Source organism: Odontesthes bonariensis, chromosome 3 (assembly GCF_027942865.1).
Source record: "Odontesthes bonariensis isolate fOdoBon6 chromosome 3, fOdoBon6.hap1, whole genome shotgun sequence".
Taxonomy (NCBI): domain Eukaryota; kingdom Metazoa; phylum Chordata; class Actinopteri; order Atheriniformes; family Atherinopsidae; genus Odontesthes; species Odontesthes bonariensis.
The window spans coordinates 3,241,184-3,252,286 of record NC_134508.1 but is presented as its reverse complement, the minus strand read 5'-3'; the positions used below and the strand labels follow the sequence as shown (position 1 = coordinate 3,252,286).

The window sequence follows — 11,103 nt, the reverse complement described above, 5'->3', positions numbered from 1 at the left end:
TGCGGAGCTGGTGGAACAGAGGCTGCTGGAGCTGGATGGGACTTTGTGACTTTAAACGATGAAGGCCCTCCCAGGAAAGCTCTGCGGTGCCGCCCGTGGTGCGGTGATAATGAAGGCTCATCAATCAGTCCTGTTAGTTATCGTGTGGCGTGGGGGGGGGGGGGGGGGGTATCAACACAGCAGGGAGGTGGGACTGCTGCCAGAGTCGGCGGCGGCAGTCATGGAGCAGAAGCTAAAACAGATTCTAAAAAAGAAGCTAAAACAGGAGCTAAAACAAAGGCTAAAACAGGAGCTAAAACAGAAGCTAAAACAGAAGCTAAAACAGGAGCTAAAACAGAAGCTAAAACAGAAGCTAAAACAGGAGCTAAAACAAAAGCTAAAACAAAAGCTAAAACAGAAGCTAAAACAGAAGCTAAAACCGAAGCTAAAACAGGGGCTAAATAAGAAGCTAAAACAGAAGCTAAAACAGAAGCTAAAACAGGGGCTAAAACAGAAGCTAAAACAGGAGTTAAAACAGGAGCTAAAACAGAAGCTAAAACAGAAGCTAAAACAGGATCTAAAACAGAAGCTAAAACAGAAGCTAAAACAAAGGCTAAAACAGAAGCTAAAACAGGAGCTTAAAACAGAAGCTAAAACAGAAGCTAAAATAGAAGCTAAAACAGAAGCTAAAACAGGAGCTAAGACAGAAGCTAAAACAGAAGCTAAAACAGGTGCTAAAACAAAGGCTAAAACAGAAGCTAAAACAGAAGCTAAAACAGAAGCTAAAACAGGAGCCAAAACAGAAGCTAATACAGAAGCTAAAACACGAGTAAAAACGGAAGCTAAAACAGGAGCTAAAACACGAGTAAAAATAGAAGCTAAAACAGAAGCTAAAACAGGAGCTAAAACAGGAGCTAAAACAAAAGCTAAAACAAAAGCTAAAACAGAAGCTAAAACAGAAGCTAAAACAGGGGCTAAATAAGAAGCTAAAACAGAAGCTAAAACAGAAGCTAAAACAGGGGCTAAAACAGAAGCTAAAACAAGAGCTAAAACAGGAGTTAAAACAAAAGCTAAAACAGGAGCTAAAACAGAAGCTAAAACAGAAGCTAAAACAGGATCTAAAACAGAAGCTAAAACAAAGGCTAAAACAGAAGCTAAAACAGGAGCTTAAAACAGAAGCTAAAACAAAAGCTAAAACAGAAGCTAAAACAGAAGCTAAAATAGAAGCTAAAACAGAAGCTAAAACAGGAGCTAAGACAGAAGCTAAAACAGAAGCTAAAACAGGTGCTAAAACAAAGGCTAAAACAGAAGCTAAAACAGAAGCTAAAACAGAAGCTAAAACAGGAGCTAAAACAGAAGCTAATACAGAAGCTAAAACACGAGTAAAAACGGAAGCTAAAACAGGAGCTAAAACACGTATAAAACAGAAGCTAAAACAGAAGCTAAACAGGAGCTAAAACAGAGGCTAAAACACAAGCTAAAACAGAAGCTAAAACACGGGTAAAAACAAGCTAAAACAGAAGCTAAAACACGAGTAAAAAAAGAAGCTAAAACAGAAGATAAAACAGAAGCTAAAACACGAGTAAAAACAAGCTAAAACACAAGCTAAAACACGAGTAAAAAAAGAAGATAAAACAGAAGCTAAATTAAATGTAATTGATGATTTTTGTGGAGTCTGAGGGGCTCTGACTTTGAGGAATGTTCCTCGCTCACACTTGGAGTTCTGCTGCCTCCCATCAGAGGCGGTTTCCTCCGGCTGTGTTTCTTACAGAGAGTGTTATTTGGGCTGAGACCCTGCAGGAACAGCCTTTATTTCCTCACAGAGACTGATGAAAGCTCTGCTAATGTGCGGCAGCGGCGGAGCTGGTGGAACAGAGGCTGCTGGAGCTGGATGGGACTCTGTGACTTTAAACGATGAAGGCCCTCCCAGGAAAGCTCTGCGGTGCCGCCCGTGGTGCGGTGATAATGAAGGCTCATCAATCAGTCCTGTTAGTTATCGTGTGGCGTGGGGGGGGGGGGGGGGGGGGGGGGGGTATCAACACAGCAGGGAGGTGGGACTGCTGCCAGAGTCGGCAGTGGTGGAGCTGCAGCTCGGTCAGGACTCCCTGAAGAGCAGCAGAGCATCTGTTGGGCCCCCCATCCTTCCTCTCTGGTCTGCAGCCTCCTCTCATTCGGCCTCCAGTTCACACAGAGGCTGTGTTCGAAACCGCATACTAAATACTACATACTATATACTATATACTACATACTATATACTACATACTACATACTTCCATACTACATACTACATACTGCATACTACATACTGCATACTACATACTACATATTACATATTGCATATTGCATACTACATACTACATACTGCATACTGCATACTGCATACTACATATTACATATTGCATATTGCATATTGCATACTACATACTGCATACTGCATACTACATACTGCATACTGCATGCTACATATTACATATTGCATATTGCATACTACATACTGCATACTGCATACTACATATTACATATTGCATATTGCATATTGCATACTACATACTGCATACTACATACTACATACTGCATACTGCATACTACATACTACATACTGCATACTGCATACTACATATTACATATTGCATATTGCATATTGCATACTACATACTGCATACTACATACTACATACTGCATACTGCATACTACATACTACATATTACATACTGCATACTTCCATACTACATACTACATACTGCATACTACATACTGCATACTGCATACTGCATACTACATACTACATACTGCATACTGCATACTACATACTACATACTGCATACTACATACTGCATACTACATATTACATATTGCATATTGCATACTACATACTACATACTGCATACTACATACTACATACTGCATACTGCATACTACATACTGCATACTGCATACTACATACTGCATGCTACATACTATATACTACATACTACATACTACATACTGCATACTACATATAACATACTACATACTACATACTTCCATACTGCATACTACATGCTGCATACTACATACTACATGCTACATACTACATACTACATGCTACATGCTACATACTACATGCTACATGCTACATACTAAATACTGCATACTGCATGCTACATGCTACATACTACATGCTACATACTACATACTACATACTGCATACTGCATACTACATACTCATCGATCAGACAATATGCAGAGCGTTTACCCACAATGCACTTCGCTCCTGCCCGAGCCGAAATCAGCCGGCCTGAAGCTGATTTCTCTTAAGCTCTAAACTCTGTAAACTTTAGCAACATTTGAAACATTTTCAGGAGAGAAAGTAGTCGTTTAGATCCCCAACGTGTTGAAAACCTGACAAAATACCGGCTATTTACAATTTTGTTCCCACGAATTCGGCGCTACTAAAGCTAGCCGCAGTGAGCAACGCACTTCCTGTTATTTTCACAAAATAAAATACCCGTTGCCTTTTATCATAGGGAAAGCCATTACCATACAATTGGTGCTTTTGTTTTGAAAACAGGAAGTGAACCTACCCTCGTTGTAGCTAGCTTGAAACTGCCGTTTTGACAGGAAATGACGATCATCACGTTACGCTGCATCTTGGGTAGTTTGAGTATGAGTAGTAACCTCATGATGCATACCCAACATTTCAGAGAATCTAGTATGCATCCAGGAACTTCTCGCTTACTCAAACTCGCATACTAACTCAGAAAGTTAGTATGAGTAGTAGGAGAAGTAAGAGAAGTATGCGGTTTCCAACACAGCCAGTTTCTTCTTCTTCACTCCTCCTCCTCCCCTCTCTTCGCTCTGTAATAGCCTCTCAGTCACTCAGGATGGCTTCATTTCTTCTTCTCTGTTCTCCTGGCCCTCTTTCCCGTCTCCATCCTTTCTGCTCTTACAGCTGATTCCCGACAACAAAGACTTCATCTTCAGCCCCTCTTCAAAGCCCAAATCTCTCTGATTCTCCCTCCTATAAGACCCCTCAGCCTTCCTCCAAAAGCTGATTCCTTATACAACAAAGGCTTCAGTCGATCTCTTAAAGCTCATATCACCCCTGCTGCTCTCAAAAAGAATCCTTACAAGCAGTGCCCTCCTTTCTCAGCGCTGCCCAGGGAGCCCGTAGGAGGGAAATATTCTACGTTTCTGTCTTTGGAAATGTGCTCTTCAAACACCTCCACATCTGTAGCCGACTCTTGAGATTTTATTTTAAAGTGTGGAGTAGTGAAGGAAGAGCTCACAGCTGGGGGATCGAGTCAGATTCAACAAACTTTCCGTCACTGCACGACCTTTATGCACAAAGTGAAAGTGTGGTGCCAGGTTTGGTTCTTGGAGAGATGAAGGTGTGAGTCTTTCAATTCTAATGTTTCATGGAGATAAAAACATCATCGTGTCCTCAGCAGGTGTTAAAGTCACAAAATCCAACAACACATCAGACTGTGTCATTATTTACTGAACAGAAACTGAAAATGTGTTGCTGTGTTCGAAACCGCATACTACATACTACATACTACATGCTACATACTGCATACTGCATACTACATACTACATACTACATACTACATACTACATGCTACATACTGCATACTGCATACTACATACTACATACTGCATATTACATACTACATACTACATACTTCATGCTACATACTGCATACTACATACTACATACTACATGCTACATACTACATACTGCATATTACATACCACATACTACATACTTCATGCTACATACTGCATACTACATACTACATACTACATGCTACATACTACATACTGCATACTACATACTGCATACTACATACTACATACTACATGCTACATACTGCATACTGCATACTACATACTACATACTGCATACTACATGTTACATACTGCATACTGCATACTTCCATACTACATACTGCATATTACATACCACATACTACATACTTCATGCTACATACTGCATACTACATGCTACATACTGCATACTGCATACTACATACTACATACTGCATACTACATGCTACATACTACATACTGCATACTTCCATACTACATACTGCATACTACATACTACATCCTGCATACTACATACTACATACTGCATACTACATACTACATACTACATGCTACATACTACATACTACATGCTACATACTACATGCTACATACTACATGCTACATACTACATACTACATGCTACATACTACATGCTACATACTGCATACTGCATACTGCATACTACATGTAGTATGCGGTTTCGAACACAGCAGCAGATCTACAGCAGAATGTGTGAAAAAGAGAAGAATCAAGGTGTTGCTGCTGGATCAGGGGTTCACTTAGTTTCTCACTCACTGCTGCTACCAGCTGCTGGATCAGGGGTTCACTTAGTTTCTCACTCACTGCTGCTACCAGCTGCTGGATCAGGGGTTCACTTAGTTTCTCACACACTGCTGCTACCAGCTGCTGGATCAGGGGTTCACTTAGTTTCTCACTCACTGCTGCTACCAGCTGCTGGATCAGGGGTTCGCTTAGTTTCTCACTCACTGTTACTACCAGCTGCTGGATCAGGGGTTCACTTAGTTTCTCACACACTGCTGCTACCAGCTGCTGTATCAGGGGTTCACTTAGTTTCTCACACACTGCTGCTACCAGCTGCTGTATCAGGGGTTCACTTAGTTTCTCACTGCTGCTACCAGCTGCTGGATCAGGGGTTCACTTAGTTTCTCACTCACTGCTGCTACCAGCTGCTGGATCAGGGGTTCACTTAGTTTCTCACTCACTGCTTCTATGCTTCATCTCAGTTTCTGTTCAATAAATAATGACTCGGTGTGATATAATTTATAATTTTACGTCCTGATACGTTAAACCTCAGAAGTCGATGGGGGTGCACTTTCTTTCTCTTCTATCGGACTCAGAACCAAACCCGACGCCTTTGGAGGAGAGGAGTGAGAGTTTGTGTGTGAGGTGGTACATGTTCAGGGAGGCTGAGCTCAGCTTTGATTGGACCGTCGGACTCATCACTGACGGCTTCTGTGAGAATCAGACGCAGTCAGAGGGGTTCGGTGACACTTTCAGCCTTAATATGCAAACACAGACATTTTCTCTTTCATCCTCTGGACATGATTAATGACGGGCTTTTGGCTCCGAGTCATTTGTCTCTGGATGGACACTGAGGGCCAAAGAGATGCCAGTGTGTGTGTGGGGGGGGGGTTAACACCTCTGTTCTACCTGCTCTTTAACTGTCTGAGGGCTGTTTCCATCTAAATGTGTCTGTGTGGTCCTTTATACGGCCGCCTGTTTCTGCTGAACACAACCAAACGGCTGTTCTACCAGCACACTGTTCAGAGCAGCACAATCAGCTCCGGTTCAGTTCTTATTACAGCTCATTTACAGCTGCGCACATTCCAACAATAAAGGAGGAACAGAAGCAGACGGGGGATTATGGTGGATTAAGCAGCATTAATTAGCATAACTTTATTGATTTACAAGATGGACACAGAGGGAAAAAAGTGTAAGAAGATCAGAGCGGTAGCCTTCATCAGAGTGATCTACAACATCCAACAACTGGCCTTTCAATAAGACAAATACAGAGCAACCAATCAGGAACACCCACAGATAAATAGGGGTACAGTACGAGTCCTTTTTTGTCCCCTGAGGTACAATCTATACTAATGTACCCCCTAGGGTTACTGATTGGATCTAAAGGTACCTATATGTACCTTTTTGAGGGTCCAAAAGGTACATATATGTACTGAAGTGGTAAAATGTGCATATATGTACTTTTTTTCTACATGCTGGGGTACAATAGACAGTCTGTGTTAGGCTACTTCAGTATAAGGGTACAAAACTATACCTTCAGAGGGTACTGCCCCAGTGACGAGCCATCGTACCCCTAAAGGTACAATTCTGTACTTTATTTTCTTAGAGTGTACTGAATGTTAAAGCAATGCTCACAAACAAGAGAAAAAGCTTTCAGGGCCAGCAGGGATCACTCAGATTGTGCTTTAAGTAAGACAAACAGGAAGAAATCATCAGTAAATATGAGTTCTGCTGTGCTGAATGGACCCAGGCCACTCTGCACACAAGCATTCATTGAGCAGGAAAAAGTGCTTTTCCACCCAGAACTCGCCGGTTCTTTTTGCATGGCATTTGGAAAACACACAGTATGTAAGCAAATACTTCAATAAATGGTTCTGATACCAGGTGGATTAACCAGGGCTGCGTTCCACTTCCATCCCGTGCATGCTGGTCAGTGGTGGGAAACGCAGCCCTCGTTAAGGCACCTCTGCTCATCCTGTGCCGAGCCAACGAGTCTTTTTAACCCTCATACCTGATTCAAAACACAACTTAATTTCTGAAAGGGACATTTTTCTCCCCTTTTAAAACGATTTTTATTTATATATTATATTATTTATATTATTTATAATTAAGGAGTTGTTTTTTTTAAATCATACATAGCAAAAAAATTTAAAATCCCTAAAAATCAATGTTGTTGCTTATCATTGACATATCCCAGACCATAATTATCCCTACTCAATAATTCCACTTTGTATTCCATATTTTGAAAATACTGGCACCTTAAGGCTTAAAATTTGGGCTAAAAAGTTCAAATTGGCATCTAAAGGGTTCATTTTTTTTAAATAATTGAAAACGTGGTAGTTATGATCAGAACTGAAGTGGAAGATTTATGAAAAAAAAAAGTGGAAAAAATATTAATATATGATGTTTTTAGGTCGTTTTAAAAGGGGACAAAAATGTCCCTTTTCAGAAATTAAGGAGGTTTTTTTTCTACACAATGAAAAATTGCATTGTATATGATGTGTGTTTGAAATTCGAAAAAAAAGTCAAAAATGCACAACTGGACCAAATATGATGAGTATCACTATCTACAGTGTGAAATTAGAGGAGAAAGTACACCTCAAGTGGAGACAAATGTCCCCTATCAGGGATTAGGGTTAAGCACTGAAATTAATATTTTCATCCTGATTTCTGATATATGGCGCAGCCTCCGTCTCTGTGGCGTTAAGCGCCCGAAGGACGAGACAAACGAGTGTTTTTCCAGCTTTTTATCAATCCACAGCAGGCAAATGAATTGTTTCAAATCGGATCAGTTTGGAGCCGACTGGATGAGAGTTCATTTATTGATCAGTTCACGCTTCCACCTGCTGCCACAAGCTGCTTTGTGCTGGTTGGTGTGAGGAAAACGCTCATATGAGAGAATGCGTTCGCCTCACACCTCCCCTCATCTTCATTAAAGGGACAGTTCGCCTCTTCTGACATGAAGCTGTATGACATCCCATATCAGCAACATCATTTCTGAACATCTTCTTACCCCCTGCTGCGTCCTGTGAGCAGAGTTCCAGCCTCGTTTTGGTGTTGATGAAGGTAGTCCGGCTAGTTGGCTGGGGTTTAAAAAATAAAGCGTTTTGCTTCTCGAAACAACAAAAAGATTCAGACTTCTCTTCACTTGGTCAGGTTTGGGCAACACAACAGTACGCAGTTAAACCTGTTGGTTACGTTAAGGCATTTAAGCCGTTATGTTATGTTTAAATAACACAAAGCCCTGGTTAGGTTTATTCACTTACAATCCGTGCTCAGATTCTGACAGTTAAACCTCTCAGTTATGTTTAGGCACTTAAATCCTTCTGTTAGATTTAGGAAAGACGATGTCCTGGTTAGATTTAATCACTTACAATTCTGGGTTAGATTTTCCTAATTAAACCTCTTGGTTATGTTGAGGCTCTTAAGCATTAATTTTTAATTAATTAATTAATGATTATTTTTTATATTTTTATTTTTCCCCCTCTTCTTTGATTGCTTTTAACTGTGTTTTAATTTCTATCTTTTAAATGCCTTGCCATTTTTGTTAGGTTTAGGAAAATCCCTGCCACGGTTAGGTGGAGACACTTAAACGCATATTGTTTTGAGAAGCAAAACGCTTTATTTTTTAAACCCCAGCCAACTAGCCGGACTACCTTCATCAGCACCAAAACGAGGCTGGAACTCTGCTCACAGGACGCAGCAGGGGGTAAGAAGATGTTCAGAAATGATGCTGCTGATATGGGATGTTACACAGCTTCATGTTAAAAGAGGCGAACTGTCCCTTTAAGCTTCATCTCTGACATCAGAGCGCCCACCAGGAGCGATGCCGATCTTCATCCCTTTTCTCTTCCTCTTCCTCCGCAGGTCCTGCAGCGAAGACGAAGTACGTGAGCTACAACGACCTGGTGATCTGACGCCTTCCTCCATCAGAGCGGGACGCCCGCACGGACCCGCCCTCCTGCTCGGATCATTAAGAGAGACGAGGAAGGTTTTGTTTTTTAGTTTTTTGTGTTTCGCCGCCCTGCCGGAGAGACGTTTAGGCGCTGCCGCCTGGCCGGGACTTTTCCCCGCTGGACACAGAGACACAAAGAGGCGGTTTTTGTTTCGTTGGTGATGTCACAGCGGCGAGGACAAACGCGCCCGAAACGCGTCGGCAGAAGCTGGGCGGCGCCCACGGCCGCCTCGGCCCACCAACAGACCCGTGCACCCACCACCTCTCGTCTCTTCACGTACTTCCACACTGCTCGTTTTTGGCCTCCATGGGGTTCCTCATGGCGTCCGTGTCGGCCCACTTCAGTTTCCTTCGGGAGTCCGACGCCTGCGACGGGCCCGCTCTGCTTCTTGGATGCTCATTGTTTCTGTTCTTTAAATCGTGTTTTATCAAAGCCATATTCTTTGCTCAGATCTGTGGGGTGGGGGGGGGGGTCTGGATTTTTATCGGTCAGAAGGGACTGAAGCGTGAAAATGCGGACGTCCTTAAAGCCCCTGAAAACTCTCCGGGTCGGATTCTGGACTGTGAAACACAGTTTGATGTAGTTATTAAATGGTGCATGTTTTATTTTGTCTGCCGCTGTGGGGACTACACGTCCCATGATGCTTTGTGGGATGCACAGAGAGCTGAGAGAAAGCTAGCTGTGAGCGCGCTCCCCATCCAGAAGCTTCTGTCTGCAGAGCGTCACTCTGTAAAGGAAACTTATTTCTGACATGAGAACATCTGCGGCCTGCCCTGCATGTGAGCTACGGTTCAACGTGTCACGAGTTTTCAGGGGCTTTAACTCCCAGCTCAGCTCAGCTGTGGGAACGTGTGACCAGGGTCTGCACCACCGAGCTGGATCACTTCTGATGTTCCAGAGGAAGTTACGATCCAGAAAAGGAACCAATCAATCAATCAATTCCCTGGAAAAAGGATCAGATTTTAAATAGGGCTGGGCAACGATTAAAATGTTTAATCTAATTAATAACATGATTTCCCTGATTAATCACGATTAATCACATTTGTACGCAGAATCCAAAAATGAATCCAAAAGTAGTGTATAGCTTTTAGCATTTAGCTTTATTTTAAATGTCCCATGTACAGAGGCTATAGTCCTCGCTGCAGTTATTTCACGGTTCTCTCAGTCTGTGGCTGTGTTCGAAACCGCATACTTCTCCTACTACTCCTACTAACTTTCTTAGTATGCGAGTTTGAGTAAATTCTGTGTTTAGTCTCAGTGGACCCTGAAGGCATCATTTTTAGCCTTGAACCACATTGTTCGTACTAAAAAAACCTCACACAATTGGAGAGGATTTCATTCGACCAGCTACCAAAGACAGTGGCTGTGTTCCAAACCGCATACTTCTCCTACTACTCCTACTACCTTTTTTGAGTTAGTATGCCAGTTTGAGTAAGCAGAAGTTCCCGGATGCATACTAGATTCTCCTAAATGTTGGGTATGCATCATGAGGTTACTACTCATACTCAAACTACCCAAGATGCAACGTAACGTGACGTCGCCGATCGTCATTTCCTGTCAAAACGGCAGTTTCAAGCTAGCTACAACGAGGGTAGGTTCACTTCCTGTTTTCAAAACAAAAGCACCAATTGTATCGTAATGGCAACGGGTATTTTATTTTGTGAAAATAACAGGAAGTGCGTTAGCTCACTGCGGCTAGCTTTAGTAGCGCCGAATTCATGGGAACAAAATTGTAAACAGCCGGTATTTTGTCAGGTTTTCAACACGTTGGGGATCTAAACGACTACTTTCTCGCCTGAAAATGTTTCAAATGTTGCTAAAGTTTACAGAGTTT

The 11,103-nt window shown here is 42.1% G+C and overlaps 1 protein-coding gene across 2 annotated transcripts in view; it reads left to right on the top strand.

Moving 5' to 3' along the window:
* grm7 (glutamate metabotropic receptor 7) overlaps window positions 1-9,746 on the top strand; it is a 344,389-nt gene extending 334,643 nt beyond the window's left edge. For both annotated transcript variants that reach the window (XM_075460109.1, XM_075460110.1), the window contains one exon: window positions 9,181-9,746. In XM_075460109.1, coding sequence (XP_075316224.1) covers window positions 9,181-9,230 — 50 coding nt within the window. In that variant the 3' untranslated portion in view covers window positions 9,231-9,746. The remainder of the gene's footprint in view (window positions 1-9,180) is intronic.
* Window positions 9,747-11,103: the final 1,357 nt, after the last annotated feature.